At 40.6% G+C, this 22,452-nt stretch overlaps 1 protein-coding gene across 12 annotated transcripts in view; it reads left to right on the top strand.

Moving 5' to 3' along the window:
• LOC123630714 overlaps positions 1–22,452 on the top strand; it is a 114,278-nt gene that overhangs the window by 14,846 nt on the left and 76,980 nt on the right. For 3 of the 12 annotated variants that reach the window (XR_006732739.1, XR_006732738.1, XR_006732740.1), the window contains one exon: positions 1,627–1,751. The exons of 5 other annotated variants lie outside the window; for them this stretch is intronic. Coding sequence is in view for 2 of the 7 variants with exons in the window: in XM_045540619.1 (XP_045396575.1) it covers positions 1,739–1,751 (13 nt within the window). In the remaining 5 variants the exon portion in view is untranslated. 4 more of the 12 variants (XR_006732741.1, XM_045540619.1, XR_006732743.1 and 1 more) reach the window with 4 other exon arrangements.

Here is a 22,452-nt window from a genome sequence, read left to right as displayed (position 1 = left end):
TTCTCATGGTTCTAGAGGCTGGGAAGTCCAAAATCAAGGCACCAGCAGATCTGGTGTTTGGTGGGGGCCCATTTCCTCGTTCATGGAAGACTGCTTTCTTGCTGAGTCCTTACGTGGTGGAGGGGGTGAGAGAGCTCCCTGAGGTCTCTTTTATAAGGGCACTAATCCCATTCATGAGGTGACCGAATTACCTTCCAAAGGCCCCACCTCCAAATACCACCACATTGCAGGGTAGGATTTCAACCTACAAATTTGGAGAGGGCACGAACATTCAGTCTATAGCAGTCTGTTTCAGTGGCTTTCAAACTTCAGTGAGCATAAGCATTGCTATACAAGGCTATATAGATACAGCCCTGTATCTCATGCTTGATTAGCAATTTAAGAAAATTTCAAGGTCATTTAGACTTTAATATTTTTGCCCTGGGTGCTTATTTTAGAACCCAAAGTCCATCTGGAGTCTTAGAATCTAGCACAGTCTGGAACTGTCATTCTAAGTTTGATTTGGGGAGGCATTTCAGCATCCTTCCTCTGTAGAAGAGGGGCTAAAGTTAGAGACAGTAGGGAGATGTTTCGTTGTGAACTTGATTCAGTAATTAGACAATGATAAGCACTCTGTGGGCATGCCGTGGTGCAGAGACCCTGGCATAGCTAAGCAGCCGAGACTTTAATACTCATTGTCACACTGTCTTATGTCACATTGTCACAGAAAGGAACAGAGGTGGACCTAGGATATGAACGATGGGATTTCTATCTGTGCAAAGGACCCGGTTGCCACCTAGTGCTGTACAAGCAAAGATCCACCACTCTGAGTAGAGAGAAGTGCTGGGAGAAGGGCAGCAGCTCCTGAGAACCCATAAGAACAATGGGAAGGCACGAAGCTCGGGCACACGTGGTGACGCCGCAGGTCAGACCACAGGTGCCTTAGCAGCCGCATTTACAGTCGCATCATTACCTGCCATGTGAAAACAGATTTGTCAGTTTGAAGCGTTGTGGCTTTTTGCCATTTTGATTGTGTTTATTTCAAATATTATTTTAATTTTATAGTTGTGGAAGTGCTCTAATCAGAGGGGATTTATTTCTAGTTTTTGGTGGGTTCATATGTATATAAAATCTCCTGTTAGAGATATAAAAGGAGATTTATTGCGAGACATGGCTTACTTCATCACAGAGGATGAGGAGTCCCATGATGTCTGAAGGCTAAAGGCCCAGGAAGGCTGGTGGTGTAATTTAGCACAAGTTCGAAGGCCTGAGAACCAAGGACGCTGACGGTGTGACTCCCAGTCAAGAGGGTGGTAGAAGGTGACATGAGCCACCCCAGCTCGAGCAGGCAGGTGGGGACTAAAAAGGGGCAAATCCCCCCATCCTCTGCCTTTGGTTCTATTTGGGCCCTCAGAAGACTGGATGAGGCCACCCACGCTGGGAGGGCCACCTGCTTTACTGAGTCCACAGATTCAAATGCTGATGTCACCCAGAAATAATGTTTATTCCGGGCACTTTGTGGCGAGTTAAGCTGACATGTAAAATCAACCACCACAAGCACATCCTCCGTTCCATCCTCAAACACTTCCTGAGCCTGTGAGGTCTAAAGGTGAGCAGGGGTAAATGTGAGCAATTGTTTTCTCACAGAGAGGGTCTGCGTGTTACTCAGCTTGATGGAATCCTGTCTTATACCATTCATAAGAGCAATGAGAAACTGTGATGTGTCCTTCCTAGTGCATCGTATGTTGGCTACGTCACAATGGCACCAAGTGGTAAGTAAAAAAAGAAAGTTCTTATTAATTCTGTAGTTTCCAAAGTGCTAAGTTATAAACAATACCAGATCCTAAAAACCTGCTGCATGTCCTTAACACAATCCATATTAAATGCATCAAAAAATCCACATAGGAAAAAAAGCTACGTGTAAAGTGAATTTAGTAAAAAACAAACAAACAAACAAATAAATAAAAGCCATGGAGATAAAACTTGGTTAAAAAAAGCAAACAAAAAAACTTGGAAAGGTTGTTGTCAGTGTAAACTGGGACTCTTAAGCCAAGATTCCCTTACAAGTGGGCCCTTAAATGTTCTGTGCTCCCTTAACACGTCGTGAGGACTGAGGGTCGCGCTTACCACCTCCTCATCTTCAGATGCCAGCATCTTGCACATGCTCATAAAATATTTGAGGAATGAAGACAGTATGAGCTCCTGAGTGATTTCTGTTCAACGGCAAATGCATCACTTAACGTGTCACTCAGCCCATTGGCAGCTCCTGTGATTAAAGTTCTGCTTCTGGGCACATAGGCTGTAGAGCTCCCCTATTGACACGAGATGGGCCTGGGCTAATGTCCTCCTTGTCTCTAGGTATCTGCTTCGCTGTGACTGTGTCCAACCCGGCCTAGCCAGCCGCAGCCAATGCCCATCCACCTGTAGGCTTGGTCCTTCAGCCTGTCCTCACCAGCGTAGTGAGTGCCCTTTCCCACCAGTGCAAGGGACTGGACTGATTTCCATTCTCTTCCACTTTAAGTCTGGTGAGCTCCAGGTGTCCTGCCTACTCCATCTGCAAATTTCAGTCTTATTTTACCCTCATCTCTCCTGAGACCGGGAGTGAGCAGTCCATTGAAGAGACTTCTTCCTCAGCCCCTAGTTTGCACACTAATTTCCCACAGGAACTGGAGCCCTGCCTGACCCTAGCTTGGCTGGGACACTGTCTCCCTGAGTCTTGCACCCTCTGTCTCCATGGGCTCTTGAGCTCCCGACACTGTGCAGGCTGTATTCCTGGAGCAGTTTAGAGTCAGAGCCACTGCCTTCCTCTTCCCTCCCAAATAGCGCTCAGGTCCAGCTCTAGGATTAGGTCTCAGCACTTGGCAGGGTTCCCTCTCCTCTGCACAAGGGAGCCGGGTCTTCAGTGTTATGGGTTTTGCTCAAAGCAAAAGAATCCTAATTGCCCATCACTGAAATAAGAACCGTATTACTTCTAACTAAAAATGCACTTGATACAATGGGAATATTATTTATGTGGATTTGGAGGTAAAGTCCAGGCTGAGGGGTTGGTACACATTTGGGGGGGTTCTCACCTGAGCAATCCCACAACTGCTGTGACTCTGGTTTTTGGCATTTGGTGCATGTGAAAATGGGATATTGGAGGCTTTGAGTTTGTTCATAGGTTTATAGTCCCTCACCGTGAAGGTTTTTATTAGTATCTCTGTTGAGAGTTTTTTAAAAAAAACATATTTTGTAGAAATGGTAGCTATGGAGCCAAACAATTCCCGGTAATTCATTCGTTTTTCATTCTAAGCGTGAGATACAATTGCTCTTCTCATTAGCACCAATGGAAGGTGATGTTGGCCAATGCCCTCAACTTCGGGAGAAAGAAAAGTTTAGGGTGGTCTGAGCCACTGGAAGTGTGTTTGGTTTTGCAAGTTGACATGGGCAATAAATGGAAATGGAGATTAAAATGTTGTAGGAGAAATCTAGGGAACAGTGAATTCTTGCTCTTCCTGCTGACATACCTCCCCATTCCTTGGAAAAAGAGCCGGGCTCTTTTCCCAGTTCTAAAGATGAAGTTGCTAGACAAGGATGTAGAGGGAATGTCCATGTGCAGAGATGAGTTGTTTGGACCTAGTTTGCAAACCACCACCCTCCAGCCCCATGCCTGCCCCTTGTCTTTTCCGCACCCTCTGTGATGGTCCCTGTTCTCTGTCCGCCACACCAGAACCCGGTGGCCAGAGGTGCAGTTGGGTGTACATCTTTAGACCAAGCCCCATCCCTTTCAGGAGTAGAGCTATCTTCTTGTGGGCCCCTTGGTGGGACATTGGGATGTCTCAGGCAGCTGGGTGAGTTATGCTGGTTTGCATGTGTACAGGTCACTTAGAACTAGTAATGAGTAATTTAACAGACGGCTTATTAATACTGCAGACAATGCTAGCCACAAAGTAGGTTTGGTGTTTGGTGGGTGGGTGAGGGTAGAGAATCATAATAGTTTCCTTTCCAATTTCCCTGGGAAAGGTCGAGATCATAGCAGGAGTTTGAGCGCAGGGAAAAGGCTGAGAGTTGGATGGGAATATGGGATTGGGTAAGATTTGACGCTGTCTGGTTACTTGTCATTATCATGGGCTGTTCCAAGAACGTGAAGATTCCCAGCATCTTCCTTCACTAATGAAAAATTTGTGACATCTGCGATTGCATTTATCTTCTAAATTTCCTTCCTAACCATTGTTTCCCATAGTCTGGTACTTCATTAGTAATGATTTTACTGACAGTTCCCTCAAACATACTCTGGATTCAGGTGGAGGAAGATGGATTTTTAACTAATCTTTTTTTGGCATAAACATATATCATAGAAGAGACTAACTATTCTTTCTATTTTTCATTTGTTTTCTTTGGTAGTATCTGACATTAGGTTGTCAGTACAAATTAAAGTGGCGAGTGAGCAATAATTGCCTTGTGATATAAAACGATGGGTAAAAATTGCTTTATAACTTAGAAGATGCTTTACTTTCACATCTAAAATATTTAGGCAGGCGTCTACGAGTTTAACAGACAGGCTTATGGATATATTTAAGGACCTGGTCCATCTTTTGAGAATGGGGATTTGTACGGAATAATTTGGATTTGCTGACTTCATAGCTCAGGTTTCCTGGATCCTGGCCAGCCTCCTCTGCCTTTGTGTCATGCAGATGTGGTCTTGCTGCTAATGCTAATCTTGTCTGTCTGCTGTTCTCTTTCTTTAGACAATCTGCTAGCATCCTCCTAGGCTGCCCCCCTGCTGTTTAACTGAACTTTTAAGACTGGCCTCATTCTTTTAAAAAAATTCATTTCAAAACTCAATTAGAAAACAAAACAGCCAACTCCTTAGAACTCTAAGCCCAAAATGCATCAAGGCACACAAAATTTGAACAGTTTTCCTTTGCCATTTCCTTGAATATTTGTTTCAGTTAATTTCTTGCTGGATTCTAGGGGGGAGAGGGTTCATATATGTTATGATTTCAGTGTGGGAATAATGAAGCAGAATGGCCTCCCCCTCAGTAACATGTACAGTATTTAGGATTCTTGGTTCTTGGAGCTATTTTTATTCCCACGAATACTGGAGAACTGGTTCATGGGTGGAAGGTGGCCACGTTAGTGTGGTCTTGGTTAGTATAACTTAGTATGGGAAATGTGAAAAAATAGAAAGTTGCCTCTTAAAAGAGAGGGGAATTTCCTTGAGTTTTGCTGCAGGAGTTGTTCAGGCATTAGCTGAGGAAGCTAAATTCTTTGGGTTAAAGTCTCATTTGCTGAATTACCTCTTGCCAGCGGATAATTGAAACGGGAAACCTGGATTGGCCAGTTGTACTTTCTCATTGTCTTCACAGATGAAATGGCACCAGGAAGGGAAGTGACAGTGGAATGCTTTTCAGCTTTTGTGCCCAGATTCATGTGGCAAGTCTTAAGAGCTCACGTGCCAGGCTGGAATCAGGAAATCCCTTCAAACTTGCTCAGCGTGTACGTATGTGCATGCCTGCGTCAGTGTTTTGGAGGGATCTGTTGCAGGAAAATTGGACTCAATTATTAATTCAGAATTGTTTTGCTGCACAGCAATCAATACAGATATGTACTTGCAAATTTTTGGTATATTGATTAATTAAACAAGAATCAACACTAAATGAGTGCTTCCTCTGTGTTTCAGGGTTGGATAACGAAATTATATGGCACGAATCAGGGCCTCAGGAGTTTGTGGTCTCTGGGGAGACAGACAAGAAAATAATTATCAGGACAGAGTGTCCTGAGCCAGCTTTGCCCTGGGGCTGCGAGGGAAGGAGGACAGGAGAGTGTTGGCAGGAACTGCCTGGAGGGGAAGAAGTGGGACTTGAGCTGAGTCCAGACACTGAGGTGGACAAGAGGGAATCGACGGGCCTAACAGAGGGGCAATGGCCTGTGACAAATGACAGTAAGATTGCAGCTCTGGAGGGCTTGGCTTTCTTGGGTGGAGCAGGGAGTTTCCATTGCTCATGATAACGAGGAAATGGCGAGTGGTGTACTGTTTCTCTTTCCCAGAGGACATTCTATTTGGATGAATAAATATTTTAATCTCAGATATCTAGGTAACTTAGACTTTGATTTTTTTTTTCTTAGAGAATTATCTGGATATCTGGAAACTTATTGTTACTCTTCAGTATCTAGATGGTAGGTGAACAGCTGACTTTAGAAACTCGACATAGTTGAAGTGTGTCACGCTATTTTCTTAATTAACCCTGGCCTGTCATATTGTGTAACATTAATACAGCACCTGATAGTAAGTGGTCCATGCATTCCTTGTGTGAGTCTTATCACGGTGGATCATTCTTCTAAAATAATAGCATTTGCTTTGTGGTACTTTATATAGAATCTTTTTGTCTATTGTCATGAGATTGGTCTATGATAGGGTTTTTTTTTCTCTTTCCTTCTTTTGGTTTTCCTCTTTCCTCTCTTCTCTGGTTGGGTTAGCCCAACTGTGTAAATTGTGCTGGCTGGCTGTCTATATTTTCTATGCTCTAAAGTGATTTATAGATCATAAAAATAATCTATTCCTTATTTTTAAAAGCTTACTTAAATACCTGTTATGGTCTGTAGCCTCTAGGAGGTGAATGTTAGATAACTTTTGAAATTTTTTCCATAGTTTTTGGCTTATCCAAGGGAGAAGCTCTCACTATTGTTTTGATAATGAACATTTTCTTAAAAGAATCTGCCATTTTCTGAAGATTTCATTAGAGAGCTCTACAAAATATGCTTTTGTGTCTTTTAATCTTTTTATTTGTGATCATTTCTACTTCTTCATTTATATAGATAATTTTTTCTGATTTTATTTTCTTAATTTGAATACTAGAAGTGTTTGTGTGTTTACGTACGTTTGCCAAGGAATCAGCTCCAGGATTTATCTATTAATTCTATAGTTTGTTTAATAGCACTAATTTTTTTAACCTCTCTTAGATTTGTTTGCTTTTTGACTTGAGAGCTAAGTTCATTTACTTTTATTCTTTCCTTTTTAATATGAAGAGAATTTAAATGTGAACTTTCCTTTGACAGTTATTTTATCTTAGCTCAGAAGTTTTGATTATATTGTTTTAAAATTTTACTCATTTAAAAACGTTTGCTTATTGGTTTGTTTTAATTTTTTAATCAAGAGTTATTTAGGAATGTGTACTAATTTCTAAGGAATGGCTCCTATTCTTTAAATATTATTCATCTGAAATAATTTTTTTTAGATATTATGGGAGTACATTTAGATATCCCAGATATTATGGGAGTACATTTTGGTTACATGTAATGTGTTTGCCCTGCCCAGGGCTACAAGCGTGTCCCTCCTCCATACAGTGCGTTCTGAAATAATGTTGGCTTCATATATTCATGCTCTGCTATTCAGCAAATATTTATTGTTACATATTCATTTGGATTTCGTCTTTATCAGTATAAAGTTTATCTTCATCCTGTTTAATATTCTACCTGAAATTCAGCTTTGTCAGAAATAAATATTGCTACACTTTCCTATTTTTTAAATTCACTTCTAAAATTTGTCTAATACATTTTTTCTCATTTTGAAAAAACTCTTCTTGGTCATTTTATTTTCAACATATCTCAAGAGAGAAAAATATATTTGATTTTAAAAATTCGATCTGATCACCTTTTAATGTTTTTATTTATTTTTGCCATAATATTTCTGCCTTTTTTTTGAACGTTTTCTGTCTTTCTAATATTTTCAGTTTTTTTTTTTTAATGTACTGATTTTTAACCTTTGCACTCTCCTGAGACTGTGTCAATTGCCAGTGGCTCTTTACACTTATGAAATCATTTAAAATGTGTATTTTTATACTAATCGAAATTAAGGATATGATAATTTAAAGAAAGTTTTCCTACATCAAGCAAGAGGTTTCATATGTTTTTACTGCACTTCCCCATTTCTAAGATCTTAAAACTATGAACTGGGTTTTAAGATTCAGATTATTGCTATTAAATGACTTTTTTACCTATTATTCTGAGAGGTGTTTTACATTTATATTTTGTTTGGTCAGCATCTTAAGAACATTTACTTAGACCACCTGTAATGAATTTTAATGCTCACCGCCAGGCCTTTTACATCACAAAGGCCTATTTTCTTTCAAGTCATCTCTTGACTGTTTGGTATACATCTCCTAATAACCTTTTTTTCTGTTTAAATTTAGCAAAAATTGTAGTTGCATTTCCTCATAGTTTTCAGTGTTACAGAAGGGACAACTAAAGCTACTTTATTTTTGCTTTGTTGTAGGTAACTTCTTTTTCTCTTTTTTTTCTGGCCAAATACTTATATGCCTTTTTAATCCATTCATATGATTTAAGAGTTGTTAGAACACGTCTCAGTTGGGGGCTTCTCTCATCAGCTTAGGTTGGATCATGGTGAATGACCCTTTTCTTCTACATACTTGGGTGTTTTTTGAACTCCTTAAAAGTTTATGGTAAATTTGTTGAAATCAAAGCTTTCTTTTCAATCTTTCTTGCTTCCTCCTGGGGAATTCACAGTATTTAGGTTGGAGGTGTCGTTCTAGGTGTCTCAATCTTCATTTTTATCCACTTGTCACTTCCCTTTCATCCTGAACACTCAGTGTTGCCTCCAAATCCCGGATTCCGTCTTCTACACGATCAAGTCTGATTTTTATTGTTTTCATTAAACATAAAGCAGATATTCACTTTAAGATGGCAAATGTTGTTCCCTTGCCATTCCTCCTGGTCTCACGGGCTACACTTTCTATTTCATGCACCTCATTTGCGTCTTACCCCTGGCTCTTTCTCTCAGTCGTTTGCTTTCCTGACAGCGAACAGACAGAACCTATGGAAGGTTCTGCCCTTGCGTGGCATCTCCTCCTACTGAAGCTCTTGCTCACTCCAGCTCTCAGAGCTGCCCCACCTTGGTCACCTCTCTCTCCCAGCCACTAAGCCATTCAGTTAGTTTCCTCCTCCTTGAGACAAAGGTATACAGTGAGGCTCTGAAGGGATTCTAACTAGCAACCCACCCACCCCCAACACACACACACACACACACACACACACACACACACACACACACGGTGGTGACTGAGTGTTTTCTGGTGTGTGCGGGCCTGGGGTTCTGAGTGTGGAGACAGAAGAGAATCGGAGCTCTGGAGAGGCAGATATTGGATTTGTCTTCATAATTAGTGGCATTTTCTTCCATATTATGGTAAAAATTTGCCTGCCAGTCGTAGTTTCACTCTTTTTGTGAGGTTCCACCACCTTTTCTGTTTATCTTATTTTCTGTATTTTGTTCCTCCGTAGGGGAAACTAGGGAGAGCCCACGTTTTAACCAGAGGCCAATATCCCCGGAATGTTTATTTCAAAGTGGATTTTTTCCCCATAGTCATTATTCTTGGGGATCCATTTGTGGATCCCAATTTGTTAGAATTATCTTTACAATGTCTATAAATGCCACAAGGTATGCAACGGCAAAGGGGAGATGACATTCCTGAGACAAATCAAGCTGAATAGTTTGTTTTCTCCCTAAGTCATACTGTCGGGAAAAAAATGATATGATGTAGGTGGTGAAGTGATATATCAGAAATATGCCTGGCTTGGAAACTGGAAATCTGGGCTCAACCTCTACTGCTCCGTGTGACTGTGAATTTGTTTCCTGACCCATAAACAGAAGAGGCTGGGCTGAAAGATCTCACAGTCCCGTTGACTCTGGGATGCTACATATTTTGTAATCATCATATTAACTATTGTGTGGCATTTCATCTTTCTGGTACCCAGCAGAGTTGCAGGCAAGAAGGTGGTGTTGCTCTATGGCATGGAATGGTGCATTTGGGGGTTGGCAGAAAGTGGCATCCCTTTTTGGTGCCATATCTTTCCAGGTATCTTTATTCCTTGCTTGAGTCCATGGGGTACACAAGGGGAGGAGTTGCATACCAAAGGAGACTTTTCTTTCAAGAAATTAAAGCTGAACAATGGATTGGTTGCTATTATCACACACTAATGGCCCCTTATAAGGGATAATCAGACAGCCCAAAAGGCAGGGTTTAGGGCTAATGTGCCAGGCTCCCCTCATGCAGGAGATGCGGGTGACTGTGTTTAGCATGGAGTCTTTTCTCGGACAGCGAGGGCCACAGGCCCTTCTCCGAAGGAGGACAGGGCAGGCAGCACATGTCCATGTCCACTGTCTGCTCCGGGTTCCAATGATGGATCTTTTTGTGGAATTAAACTACCCAACACTTCTGGAAGCCTATAGTATGAAGTCCACCACTGAAGGTGGACAGAGACTATACTATAGGATGGTATGGATCCCTTATATGACATATAAACAACTCTGACTGCTTGATTCCTTTAATGTCATTGCTACATCCAGGGTACCCTGGTGACTTACTGTAAATGGGTCAGTGCCACACAGTGACCACTTTCCAGCTGTGTCACCTTGCATGAGGTATTTAACTTCCCTGAGCTCCAGTTTCCTTGTCTACAATGTGGGCAAGCCTGATAATGCCCCATATTTCATAGCACAATTGTAAGAATTATAGATGAGAACATGCACAAAGTGTCCTAGTGCACCACATACTAGGGGTTCCATAAATGGAAACTAGATTTTAAAAGAACATTTATGTCTCCCACGAACATGTTGGAGCATCCATTACGTGTCGGCCACTGAGCTACGAGCTTCCAGTCCATTATCTAATTGAATCCTCACCATATTAGTTTGCAAAGGCTGCTGTAACAAAGTAACACAAACTGAGCGGCTTAGAACAACAGAAATTTATTGTTTCACAGGACTGGAGCCTAGAAGTGAAAAATCCCGGTGTAGGCAGGATCCTGTTCTCTCTGATACCTGTAGGGGAAGGACCCTTCCTCGCCTTGCCCAGCTTTTCTGGTACCCCCAGACCTTGTTTGGTTTGTGGCAGCATAATCCCAGTCTCTGCTGTTGTCTTCCTTTTGTCTGCCCTGCGTGTGTATCTTGTTTCTGGGTCCGAATTTCCTCCTGTTTATAAGGACACCAATCATACTGGATTAGAGCCCACCCCAATGACCTTGTTTTCACTTGATTACTTCTGTAAAGACTTTATTTCCAAATAAGCTCACATTCACAGGTACTGGGGGTGAGAACTCCAACATATCTTTTTGGGGGATGCAGTTCAATCCGTAACACTCACGCATTTCCTTATGTTAGGCATTATCATCTGTATTTCATCAGGTGAGTGAACTAAGACTCAGAGAATCCACATAACTCCACCAGAGTCACATAGCAGGCAAGTGGCAATGCAAGGACTTGAACCTAAACCTCTGCGGCACCCCAGGGTGTGGCATGCTCTTTCCATTAAAATGTGGTTGCCTCCACATATAAAACCTCTATGTGAACTAGGAGACATTTAAAGTTTAGGGGTAACTTAAGAGTCTCAAGTTGCTACAATAAAATTAATTGTTATTGGGCATAATGGCTTAAATCTACAAGTAGCTCATGGGTCATTTTACTTGAGAAAACAGCCATGAGAGGTACCCACACATGCCTACTGTTGGCAAAGGTCTCAAACCTGGCTTTACCACTTTCTCCTCTTACCTGGAATGCCTGGCACTTGAGACTGTTTTTGACCACCAAGCCCTTGGTTTCTTCCCCTGAAAAGGAAGCTGGCAGTTCGTGTTCCATAAACTATGAAATGAAGTTGGTTATAAAGCAGTTTGTATCTTTCTTTAGTCATGATAGTTGTTACAACTTCAGTAACATATACTGTACCAATCTAGTCCTGATAGTAACGATATCCACCTTCATTTGAGCATCTCCTCTCTGCCAGGCATTAGGACCGTTAGTGATGTCGTGAGAGTTTGATGTGAATGGCTCTGGCTTTGCAGGGTATCTATGTCTTCCTCCATTCCTAAAATGCACCCTTTCCATTAAATTGATAATGATCATGCATTTTGCAGATACAAAGACATAATTTCACAGTTTGAATTTCTAATGAAATAAAACAAAACAAAACAAAACAAAACAACAGAACAGGGTTGTTGTATACAGTAAGAATCAATAAATTAGGGCCTATGGGCCAAATCGAGCCTGCCACCTATTTTGGTAAATAAAGTTTTGTTACAACACAGCCATGCCAGTTTTTTTTATGCTTTGTCTGTGGCTGCTCTTGTATTACAAGGCGCAGAGGTGAGTGGTTGAAACAGACCCTCTGGTCCACAAAAGCTAAAACATTTACCATCCAGCCTTTTGCAACATTTTTTGATGCCTGGTCTAGAGGATTTACAGGGACCATTAGCTCCACAGATAATCAACAGTTTGAAGACAAGAGACGTTTGAAGTTAAGAAGCTGAGATCAAACATTCAGCCAAACAGAAGCTGATAGGAAGGTGCAAGGAGAGAGTTGCTGCTCACATCACGAAACTAGACACAGGGCATGATGCTGGTAAGGTACTGGGCGGCAAAAGCAGAATCCAGGGTTAACACTTACTTGACTGTAAAAAACATTGCATGAGCCAGGCGTGGTGGCGAGTGCTTGTGGTCTCAGTGACTCAGGAGGCTGAGGCAGAAGGATCGCTTGAGCCCAGAAGTTTGAGGTTGCTGTGAGCTATGGTGACGCCCCTACACTCCACTCCTGTACTCCAGGCTGGGTGGCAGAATGAGACCCTGTCTCTTAAAAAAAAATGTATTTCGTTGCTGGGGTCATGTTAAGGCCTTAAGGGAATAAAACCAATGTGTTCTCTATAGAGGCATGGGTCACTTCATTTCCCACGGTAAGTGACCATTTCAGATCAACTAAAGTTGGAGTGGGATTTTTAAAAACGTGGACTTGAAAATGCTTTTTAGTTTCTCACTTGCCTAATGTTGTTAATCATCTTTTCATGTGATTATTTGCCATCTGTATATCTTTTTTGGTGAAGTATCTTTTCAAAATCTCTTGCTCATTTTTTTTTGTATTGAATAAATTGCTTTCTAATTATTGAGCTTTAAAAAATTGAGATATAATTCACATACTGTGATGATTAATTTTGTGTCATCTTAGCTAGGCTGTGGTGCCCAGTTGTTTGGTCAACCACAATCTAGATGTTGCTGTGAAGGCATTTTTTTAGATATGATTATCATTTAAATTCATAGACTTTGAGTAAAGATTACCTGCATAATGTGTGTGGGCCTCATCCAATCAGTTGAAGGCCTTAGGAGCAAAGACTGAGGTTTTCCTGAAGAAGAAGGAATTCTGTTTGTTCCGAGACTGTGACATAGAAACCTTGCCTCAGTTTCCAGCTTGTTTGCCTGCTCTGAAGGTTTTGGACTCAAGGCACCAATATCAACTCTTACCTGAATCTCCAGCCTGTCCACACAGTTGTGTAATCCAGTTCCTTAGAATAAATCAATCTCTCTCTCTCTCTCTCTCTCTCTGCTCTCTCTCTTATTGGTTCTGTTTTTCTGGAGAACCTTGGCTAATGCACAAACCATATAATTGACTCATCCCCAGGCTACCAAAGTGAGTAAAGATCAGAGGACAGAAAATGCCTAGGACCAATTGCAACAGTCTCCTAGGATGTCCTGTGAAAGTATTCTGATTAAGATTCATTCTCCTGTGGCAGTCCTGGAGGGTGTTTCTAAAGGGGGCACATTAAACTGTTAAAGTGATCTCTCCACATGCGTGTGTCACAGTAGACTGTGATCTGCCTGTCCTGGCCATCAGCACCCAGCAGAATGCCCGGATCTTCCTATGTGCTCAGTGCTTGTGAGAATCAATGAATGAAAAAAAGAAGGTTGGGCGCCGTGGTGGCTCACGCCTGTAATCCTAGCACTCTGGGATGCTGAGGCGGGTGGATCGTTTGAGCTCAGGAGTTCGAGACCAGCCTGAGCAAGAGTGAGAACCCATCTCTACTAAAAATGGAAAGAAATTATATGGACAACTAAAAATATATATAGAAAAAATTAGCCGGGCATGGTGGCGCATGCCTGTAGTCCCAGCTACTCGGGAGGCTGAGGCAGGAGGATCGCTTAAGCCCAGGAGTTTGAGGTTGCTGTGAGCTAGGCTGATGCCACGGCACTCACTCCAGCCCAGGCAACAAAGAGAGACTCTGTCTCAAAAAAAAAAAAAAAAAAGAAAAAAAGAAGATGAGAATTTTAAGTCTCATGACCTATTAAAGCCTTTGTAACATAGCTGAATAAAACCATGTTTTGACTATAATATGATGAATTTTGTTCCCGAGGATTCACTTATTATTCAGATGGCACTAGCTTTTAAGACTTCTTAATACAAATACAGAATATCTTGGCAAATTTTTTGAATGCCACACAGTTTTTGCCAAAGTTACTACCAGGTGTTGGCTGACAGATTCCGTGGAATTCCTGTGGATGCTTCTCGTTTGACAGAGAACTTATGAGCCCTGGTTTGTGCTGTGTTCCCTTCTCATTGGCCTGAACAAGTCCAGAACTAGAGCCATCACAACTTCAGGCTTGACCAGTGAATGATGAGAAGTTACAATTTTTGAGCCCTGCAGATTGCACCTCTCTGAAGCTAGACTAGCACCAAAGTTAGCATCAGAATGATCTGAAGATGGTTTTATCATTTACTGTGTGGACAAGTCTTCATTCTGTGCACTGTCAGAAGCATTAAAGAAAATGTAATGATAAAAATAAAAATAGTAGTCATAATTTACTACCATTTGTCACATTCGTAACAGTATTATTCACAATAGCCCAAAGCGGAAGCAACCAAAATGCCCATTGATGGATGGATGGATAAACAAAATGTGGCATATCTGTGCAATGAAATATTACTCAGTCTTAAAAAGGAAAATTATTCTGCCACCTGCTCCAACAGGGATGAACTGTGAGGATATTATATTAAGTGAAATAAACCAGTCATAAAAAGATAAATATTGTCTGTTCCCATTTATGAGGTATATAGAGAAGTCAAATTCATAGAAGGTAGAATGGTGGAGGGAGGGTGAGGAGTTATTGTTTAAAGGGTACAGGATTTCAGTTTTGCAAGATGGAAAGAGTTTTGGAGATGGATGGTGGTGATGATTGCACGATAATGTGAATGTCCTTAGCACTATCAAACTTAAAAATGGTAAAGATGGTAAATTTTACATTATTTATATTTTACCACAATTAGAAATAAAAATTAAAAGAAAATAAACAGTAATAATTTTAACAATGGTTATTATTTACTGTGTTTACTATGTGCCAGACATTTTATGAACATCTTTGAAACAATCTTATGAGTTAAATACTTCTCTGAGCCCGAGACTATAGTGGGCCCTGGAGGATGGAAGCAGTTAATAAGTTGACCAAAGTCATACAGCTCCTGAGTGGCTGGGGCAGCCTCAAGTTCAGGTCTACATGACCCCAGAGTACCTATCTGGTCTAATCAGAAAAGAAGGATTTCAAAAAAATAGGCTGGGACCAGAGCGGGGAGAAGGAGTCACTTGCCCTGGGTACAACATTTACGGGGTCACCAAAAAACTTAGTCATCAAGATAAATGATACAGTCCTGCAATATTTTTTAAAAATTAAGAAATAATACAAAAATCCGTAATGAACAATATATGAAAATTCTAAATAAAGACAGGATCTGACAGGAAGGGGATTTGGGCAAGTGCAGGGTGGATCCTACAAAGAGTCACTTATTGCTATGGGATAATGTCACGTCACTAATTGAACAATAAAGTATTAATAGTACTTCCCAACTGTTTTAACGTGATGGGATATTTGTAATGTTTAAAATGTGCAGCAGCAAAAGGATGAAGAAGAGCCGTGTGAACTTGTGGAAAGAGAGAGAAAAGTTTAAGCACAACAATGTGAAACACTGTCATAAAGAGCTAGACCTTTGTAACAACTTGGCATTACATTCAGAGGGCTTAATTTCAAGAGATATTTATCCCAAAGATTGCTGATTATAATGCTTTAATAGGTCCTATACTTTGTGCTAAGACTACATTAATTAGACTTTTCTGAGGCTGTGTCATGTCCTGGGACCCTTGGGCCACTGGGACTCTGCCACTTACCAGCTAGGGGCTGTTGGGAAAGTAGGGTCCTAATTTCATAACCTTGAAAACAAATATCATGCCTGCTTTTTTTGGCTTCATAGAGTTCTTGTGAGACTCAATGAGACAGTGGTTGTGAAAGTGCTTGGTAAAATTGTGGTGCTCTGCAGAATCAACCATTGTTATTTTATGGTGTATTCTTTTTTAAAAATTGGAGCAGGGAGCCAGAACTAATATCCACCTTACAGACTGTTGTCAAGCAGGAATTTTCTGTGTATAGTTTTGTCTGGGTGGGCATGGTTTGACTCATGGTCTCCAAATCCATGTGTTATTGAGTTAAAGGCACCATAGCCAAGAAGTTGATGCAACCGTGGGTAAAGATTATGACACCACGAACTGGCAGGAGATTGCAGACTTTAGGCCGTTTATAAAGGAAGCTGTCTCAAAACGTGGATGAAGTTTCTGGAAATGGCTAAACGTTGAAATGAGGGACAAGTGTCGGGTGGCCATGTTGGATGACCGGGAGATGAAAATGTTCTTGGCTCAGTTAACCTCTTTGTTGAGATTCAATTGGTTTTGGGTACCTGGTGGCAAAATTCCTGGCCAGAGCTGGATGTGCCAAACAAGACGGGCGATTGTTTAGTCGTCATCTCAGTAGTCTGGCCGTTGTTCACTTATATGAGCAAAAATGTACCAATGCACCGTTTTTTATGGACATTGTAAAGTGCATATTATGTGTTTTGAGAAAATGCATATCTCTTCTAATATGTCAAAGTAACTTAAGAAATTATAAGTAAGTATATAATATTTATGTCAAAATATCAAAGAAACTATTCACACATTTCAAGATCTTGAAACTTTTTAAGAACCCTGTTTTGATGAAAGTGTAAGGAAACAGGCCATTTGTTGAAGAAATGATATTGAAAGATCTTTAAGCAACACCTCTTTGACCTTGTTAAGCCTGAGCCATCCAGCTCAATCTAGCTAACGTCGGTATTTGGCTGTTGGAAATGCTTGGCGGGGTGGAATGTTTTGGTTTCATTTGATCTTCTATTATACTGTACATCTGTTTTTTTTTTCCTCTTGAACTATAGAGCTTAAGATTCGATGGGCCCCACCCGAATTTCAACACCGAACAACCTTTTGTATTAAGTTCAGAGTGGGAGATTGTTTGGACAAATAATTCATACGCTTTGATGGGAAGGGAAGAGCTGTTTCAGGGAAGAGATTGTGTGTGTGCCAGGTAGGGGCCCTAGACCTCAATTTGCCAGTGCATTAACCTGTCCATTAAAGGGATTGCATTTTTTTTTTTTTTTTTTTTGCTCTTTGGAAGCCATTTTTTTTTTTTTTTTTTATTTCAGCTCATCATGGGGGTACATAAGTTCAGGTCATATACATTGTCCCTGTCCCACCCATCCCCCCGAGTCAGAGTCCCAAGCGCGTCCGCTCCCACTCTCCAGACAGTGCGCCTGGCACTCACCATGTATTCATACCTCGAGGGATTGCATTTTTATTGGATCCGGTCAAGTTGTTGATTGAAAAAATAAAAGTGGCCTTTGAATTTTTTACCAGCTGTGACACGACAGAGATGGCACATCCAAAGAATGGGCTGGAAATGGTGAACAATTAATGCTAGCAGTATTCTCCCAGCCCATCCTAGAAGAAGCCCCACCCATTTCCTCAATTGCTCTGGCCAAGACCAGGCCTGTGCATTATGCAAGGTGGGCTGGGCCTCCCCGTGAGCACAGAAGGGCTTTAAAATGCCTCTTTTCTAAATTCCCATTCTACTATCCTTGCAAGTCTCCACCAGCAAAGGTACATTAACATAGTAGCGGGGTGTGAGGGGAGGGCAGTGATAAATCTAGGAAGGTGGAGGTGGTGTACCTTTAAAGAGATATACCTTAAAGAGGGTCTCATCAATTTAGAGCAAAAGGAGACATCAATTAGGTGGTTGTGGAGGGGTTCCGAAAAGGGTAAATAGCTATGGAGATGGGAAAGGGTCAGAAATGAAGAGAATCATCATGTAGCTCATGACATAAATATGTCAAGGCCTTTTCACTTTTTAAACTAGAAGGGCCATGGATAGACTCCCAAGAATCATTGCACTCCCGGGAGTAAAGGGCACGAAGGACCATGGAGGAAGACTTTCCCACGGAGCTTGTCAGATTCCTAGCACTCGCATTCCCATGTTGCATTGGTTAGATTTATACACTACATGTAAAATTCTAATTCTATCTTTCCATCTCTCCCAATGCAGAGATTTGTACATGCAGATGCTTAGAGGCAATTTTTGCAATAATTGTATCTAGCAGCTTTTTATGAATAGGAGGAGTGATCTGTTGTAAATTTGGCTGCTTTCCAGGCTTTTTTAAACAATCAGTTCTTTTTCTGTTATGTCAGTGTAAAGCTTAGTTTGACTGGAGGTGGGGGAATGGGAATCAATATTATTCTAACAAAAACAAATAATTTATTAAAAGCATGTCTTAATCACAAGGGTGAAACTTACAGGCAAAACGATTCTCCTCTGTCACAATGGCTTTATTTTGATTTGTGGTTTGTATAAATGGAATGATTGAATTGGATCTGAACTAGAAATTGTGATTTAAATTCTGTCAACCTGGTTGTTTTGTAAGGGGTGGTTCTTATTTCAAACAAAATGTTCTTTAGATCTGAGAATGAAACTAACACCATTTAAAAGTTTCTTGAAACCCAGCAATCAAGCTGTTTGGGATCTCCTTTTATTCCGGTTTCTTCTGTTATTCATGAAAAATTGGGGGGCTTTTAATGAGCATCAAGTCACCAGTTATATTATTTGTTAGAAAGGAGGACAGAGGGACCTCCTCTCCTAGGTAGGATGTAGATGGTCCTGGCCAATGCTCTCGATGCAATAATTAGGAGAAAACAGATACTAGATAAATTTACAAGAAGCATATTTTTATAGACACCAGAGAGCTATGAAAACAATAAGAACTAGATAAACTGAACTTCCAAGGAGGAAACCCTTCTAGGATTAGTTGGCAATCATCAGCTATTCCCCATCCTTCTGGGGGTCATTGGCCAATTCTGGATATGGGGTGGAAAACAGAGACCCTTCTCCAGGAGGAGAGGACTTGGCTAGTCTCTCTCTCACCACATTTTCCAAATTTCGAGGCTGATTTGTTGGGAGAACAGAGAGATATGTTCAAAACCTCTGAAGGGCAAAGCTGAAACTCTGAGAATATTTCAGGGCTGAAGAGACGGTGACCACACCAGGATCTTCATAAAAACCAAGGTCACTCATAACCACAGGAATAGAGGAAAAGCAGAAGTATAATGAGTCTCACTAAAACCAAACCCTAGCCTATTTTCAGCTTAACCCATTACTGGACAGAAATAATCAGTCCTTTATCCTATCTAGCTAACAGAGGAAAGAGAAATTCTCCCTGGTGGATGAATAAAATCACCTGGATGCGTTTTTTTTTTTTATATCTGGCATATAATAAAAAATTACAAGACATGCAAGAGGCCAGACTATATGATTGATAATAAACAAAAAACAGATAAAAGACCCACAGATGATCAAATATTAAAATTAGCAGGTAAGTATTTAAAAATAACTATGCTCAAAAATAAAGAAAATGGAAAAAAGATAAAAGGATAGACTTTTACCACAGAATTGAAATTCTAAGAAATAAAATAGATATTCTACAATGAGAAAAATACAATATCTGAAATTAAGACTATATCGAGCTTAGCAGTTGATTAGACACAGCAGAACATAAGACTAGTGAAAATTCAAGTTCAGATTTAAAAAAAAGATAAGTGTGTGAGACCTGTGTGGAATATGCTGAAAAGGTCTAGCATGCACAAAATTGAATTCCCTGAACGAATGGAGGAAGAAAATGTGGCAGAAATAATTTTCAGTGATAACGGCTGAGAATCTCACCAAGTGAACCACTAGATTCAAGAAACTCATGGCACCCTGAGCAATAGAAGTACAAACAAACCAACAAAAACATACCTGGGCATATAATGGGAAAACTGCTGAAAACTAAAGTAAAAAAATAAAGTCTTAAAAAACTTAAAAAAAGACACATTACCCTTAAAAGAGCCACAAGAAAACTGACAGCTGAATGTTCAGAAAAAACAATGGAATCCAGGGAAATAAAGATGTTTTATTACATCTTTAAAGTGACAAAAAAATAAAAACTACCAAACTAATAGAATTAACAGTATTTTGCAACAGTGAAGTACAGATATTTTTAAAACAAATAACAACGGAAATAATTCATTGCTAGCAGGTCTATACTATTAATAAAAAACCATATTATTTTCTTCACCAGGCAGAAGGAATACAACTCCACGTGGTAAAAGGGAGATGCAGAAGGAAATGAATGATACTAGGAGGAACAACATGTGGCAAAATAGAAGTGATTCTTGATTGTGCAAAGCAATAATTATAATGTCTTGGCATTTAAAATTGTTACAATAAAGCAAAGGAGGTATATGGAGTCACAGTTCTAAAGTTCTGGTAGGATTGGGGTGATAAAAATTATAATGTGTATAAGACTATGATAAATCAAGAAAGCATGTTGCAACTTTTGGGTTAACCATTATAAGAACAGTAAAAGAATACATAACTAATATGTTAATAGAAAGAAAATAAATAAGATAACAAAAGTATTTTGATGATCAAAAAATGAGGGAAGAACTAACATTTGACATGTTCTTTTTGTTTATGTTCCAGGTGCTTTTATGTAGGTGTTCCAGGTAATTCTCAACATTTTTGTGATAGACAGCTTATCATTTCCACCTGATAGATGAAATAACTGAATTTCTTGGGGCTCCTAGTTGGAAACAGGATAACATATTCTAATTTTCTTAAGTATAAAGGGACCTCAATATAGGATTGATTGGGTAACTCATAGACTTTTAAAAGGGTGGAAAGTCTTTGTGGTGACCACTTCCCAGAGTCACAGATACCACAGTGTTCTTCACTGATGCTGGAGGACTGATGCTCTCCAATCTGAAGGCTTCCCTTGCCTCTCTCACAAAAGAAAAGACTGTAGGGTTCCTATGCTTCTGCACATTGCTCGCTACTGATTTGAAGTCCCTGGGAGTGTATCTGATGCATAAAGCCTGGCTCACGTATCTGCATCCCAGCTGCAAGGAAGTCTTAGGAAATGAGTTTCTGGATTACTTTTAGGAGAGATAAAACCCATATAGGAGAAATTGCCCTAGACACAGGCAGAGCGTTCAAGAAACGTGTTGGTGTGTGTGTGTGTGTGTGTGTGTGTATTCCCAAAGCATGACAGACATCCACTACAGGAAGTGAAACTCATGGAATGGATGCTGAGATGCATCCATGGGTCTCAGAACCTTAAGTGATGGCCCAGGGGTTGGAACCCGGACTACTGGCTCATGAGTGTGTGCATTACTCCTACATGTCATTCATCTGATCGCTTCTGGGTCTTTGTGAGACACACCATATATAATGCTACCGGGGGGATACCAATACTTGGGGCATTTCAAGACCAACAGGCTAGGGCTTGAGACACTGGGCTTGGAAGGCTTCTACTTGGCCTTCTGTGGTGGAAACGTCCTCAGCTTGTACTCCTGCTGAAAACTGAGGTTCCAGGAGCGACACCGTTAGAAACCTCCACATCAACTGACTGATGGTTCCTCACATCTCACGGACCTTCTCTTTTCTATCCAATTGGCTATGCAAAAGAGAGATTCCAAAGACAAAAAAAAGAAATGGATTCTAGCTTCCAGTTCTCTAAGAATTAACAATGAACCAAGGGATGATGAAATTTTTAATGGTCCAATAACATAACAAATCTCATCCCAGATAAAAAGACAAAAATGACGTGTGAGTAGTCAGCCATGGGATCTGATTGTGTATATAATTATTTTTGCCCATGTCACATAATTAAAAACTAATTTGATAAACATATCTTTTATTTTATTTTATTTATTTATTTTGAGACACCCAGGCTGGAGTGCCATGGCGTCAGCCTAGTTCATAGCAACCTCACACTCCTGGGCTCAAGTGATCCTCCTGCCTCAGTCTCCCGAGTAGCTGGGACTACAGGCATGTGCCACCACACCTGGCTAATTTTCCTGTTTTTAGTAGAGACGGGGTCTCACTCTTGCTCAGGCTGGTCTTGAACTCCTGACCTCAAGCGATCCTCCCACCTCGGCCTCCAAGAGTGCTAGGATTACAGGCATGAGCCACCACGCCTGACCAAACACATCTTTTAGATCATGCAGATAATATGGAAGCATCCTGGGGAGAGATTTCGAACCAGTGGATCTCCCCCTCCTGCCTTTTTCATACATAATGACCTACATTTGCAAAGCCCTCCGCTAGTTTCAAGATACTTTTCCATGGAGTCTCTAACTTGCTCCTCTCAGCACGGGCAGATGGGCAGTGTCATCCCATTTGAATGAAATAGATCAAAGGCATGAGAGAACGTTCTTACATGTTGCATCAAGGGGACACTCTGCTTTCTCCTTTTTATAGTGTTATCTTTTCACTTTTTA

Source organism: Lemur catta, chromosome 1 (assembly GCF_020740605.2).
Source record: "Lemur catta isolate mLemCat1 chromosome 1, mLemCat1.pri, whole genome shotgun sequence".
In the NCBI taxonomy this organism is placed as follows: Eukaryota; Metazoa; Chordata; class Mammalia; order Primates; family Lemuridae; genus Lemur; species Lemur catta.
Note: the sequence above shows the minus strand (reverse complement) of the source record. Positions and strands in the feature narration are given on the sequence as shown.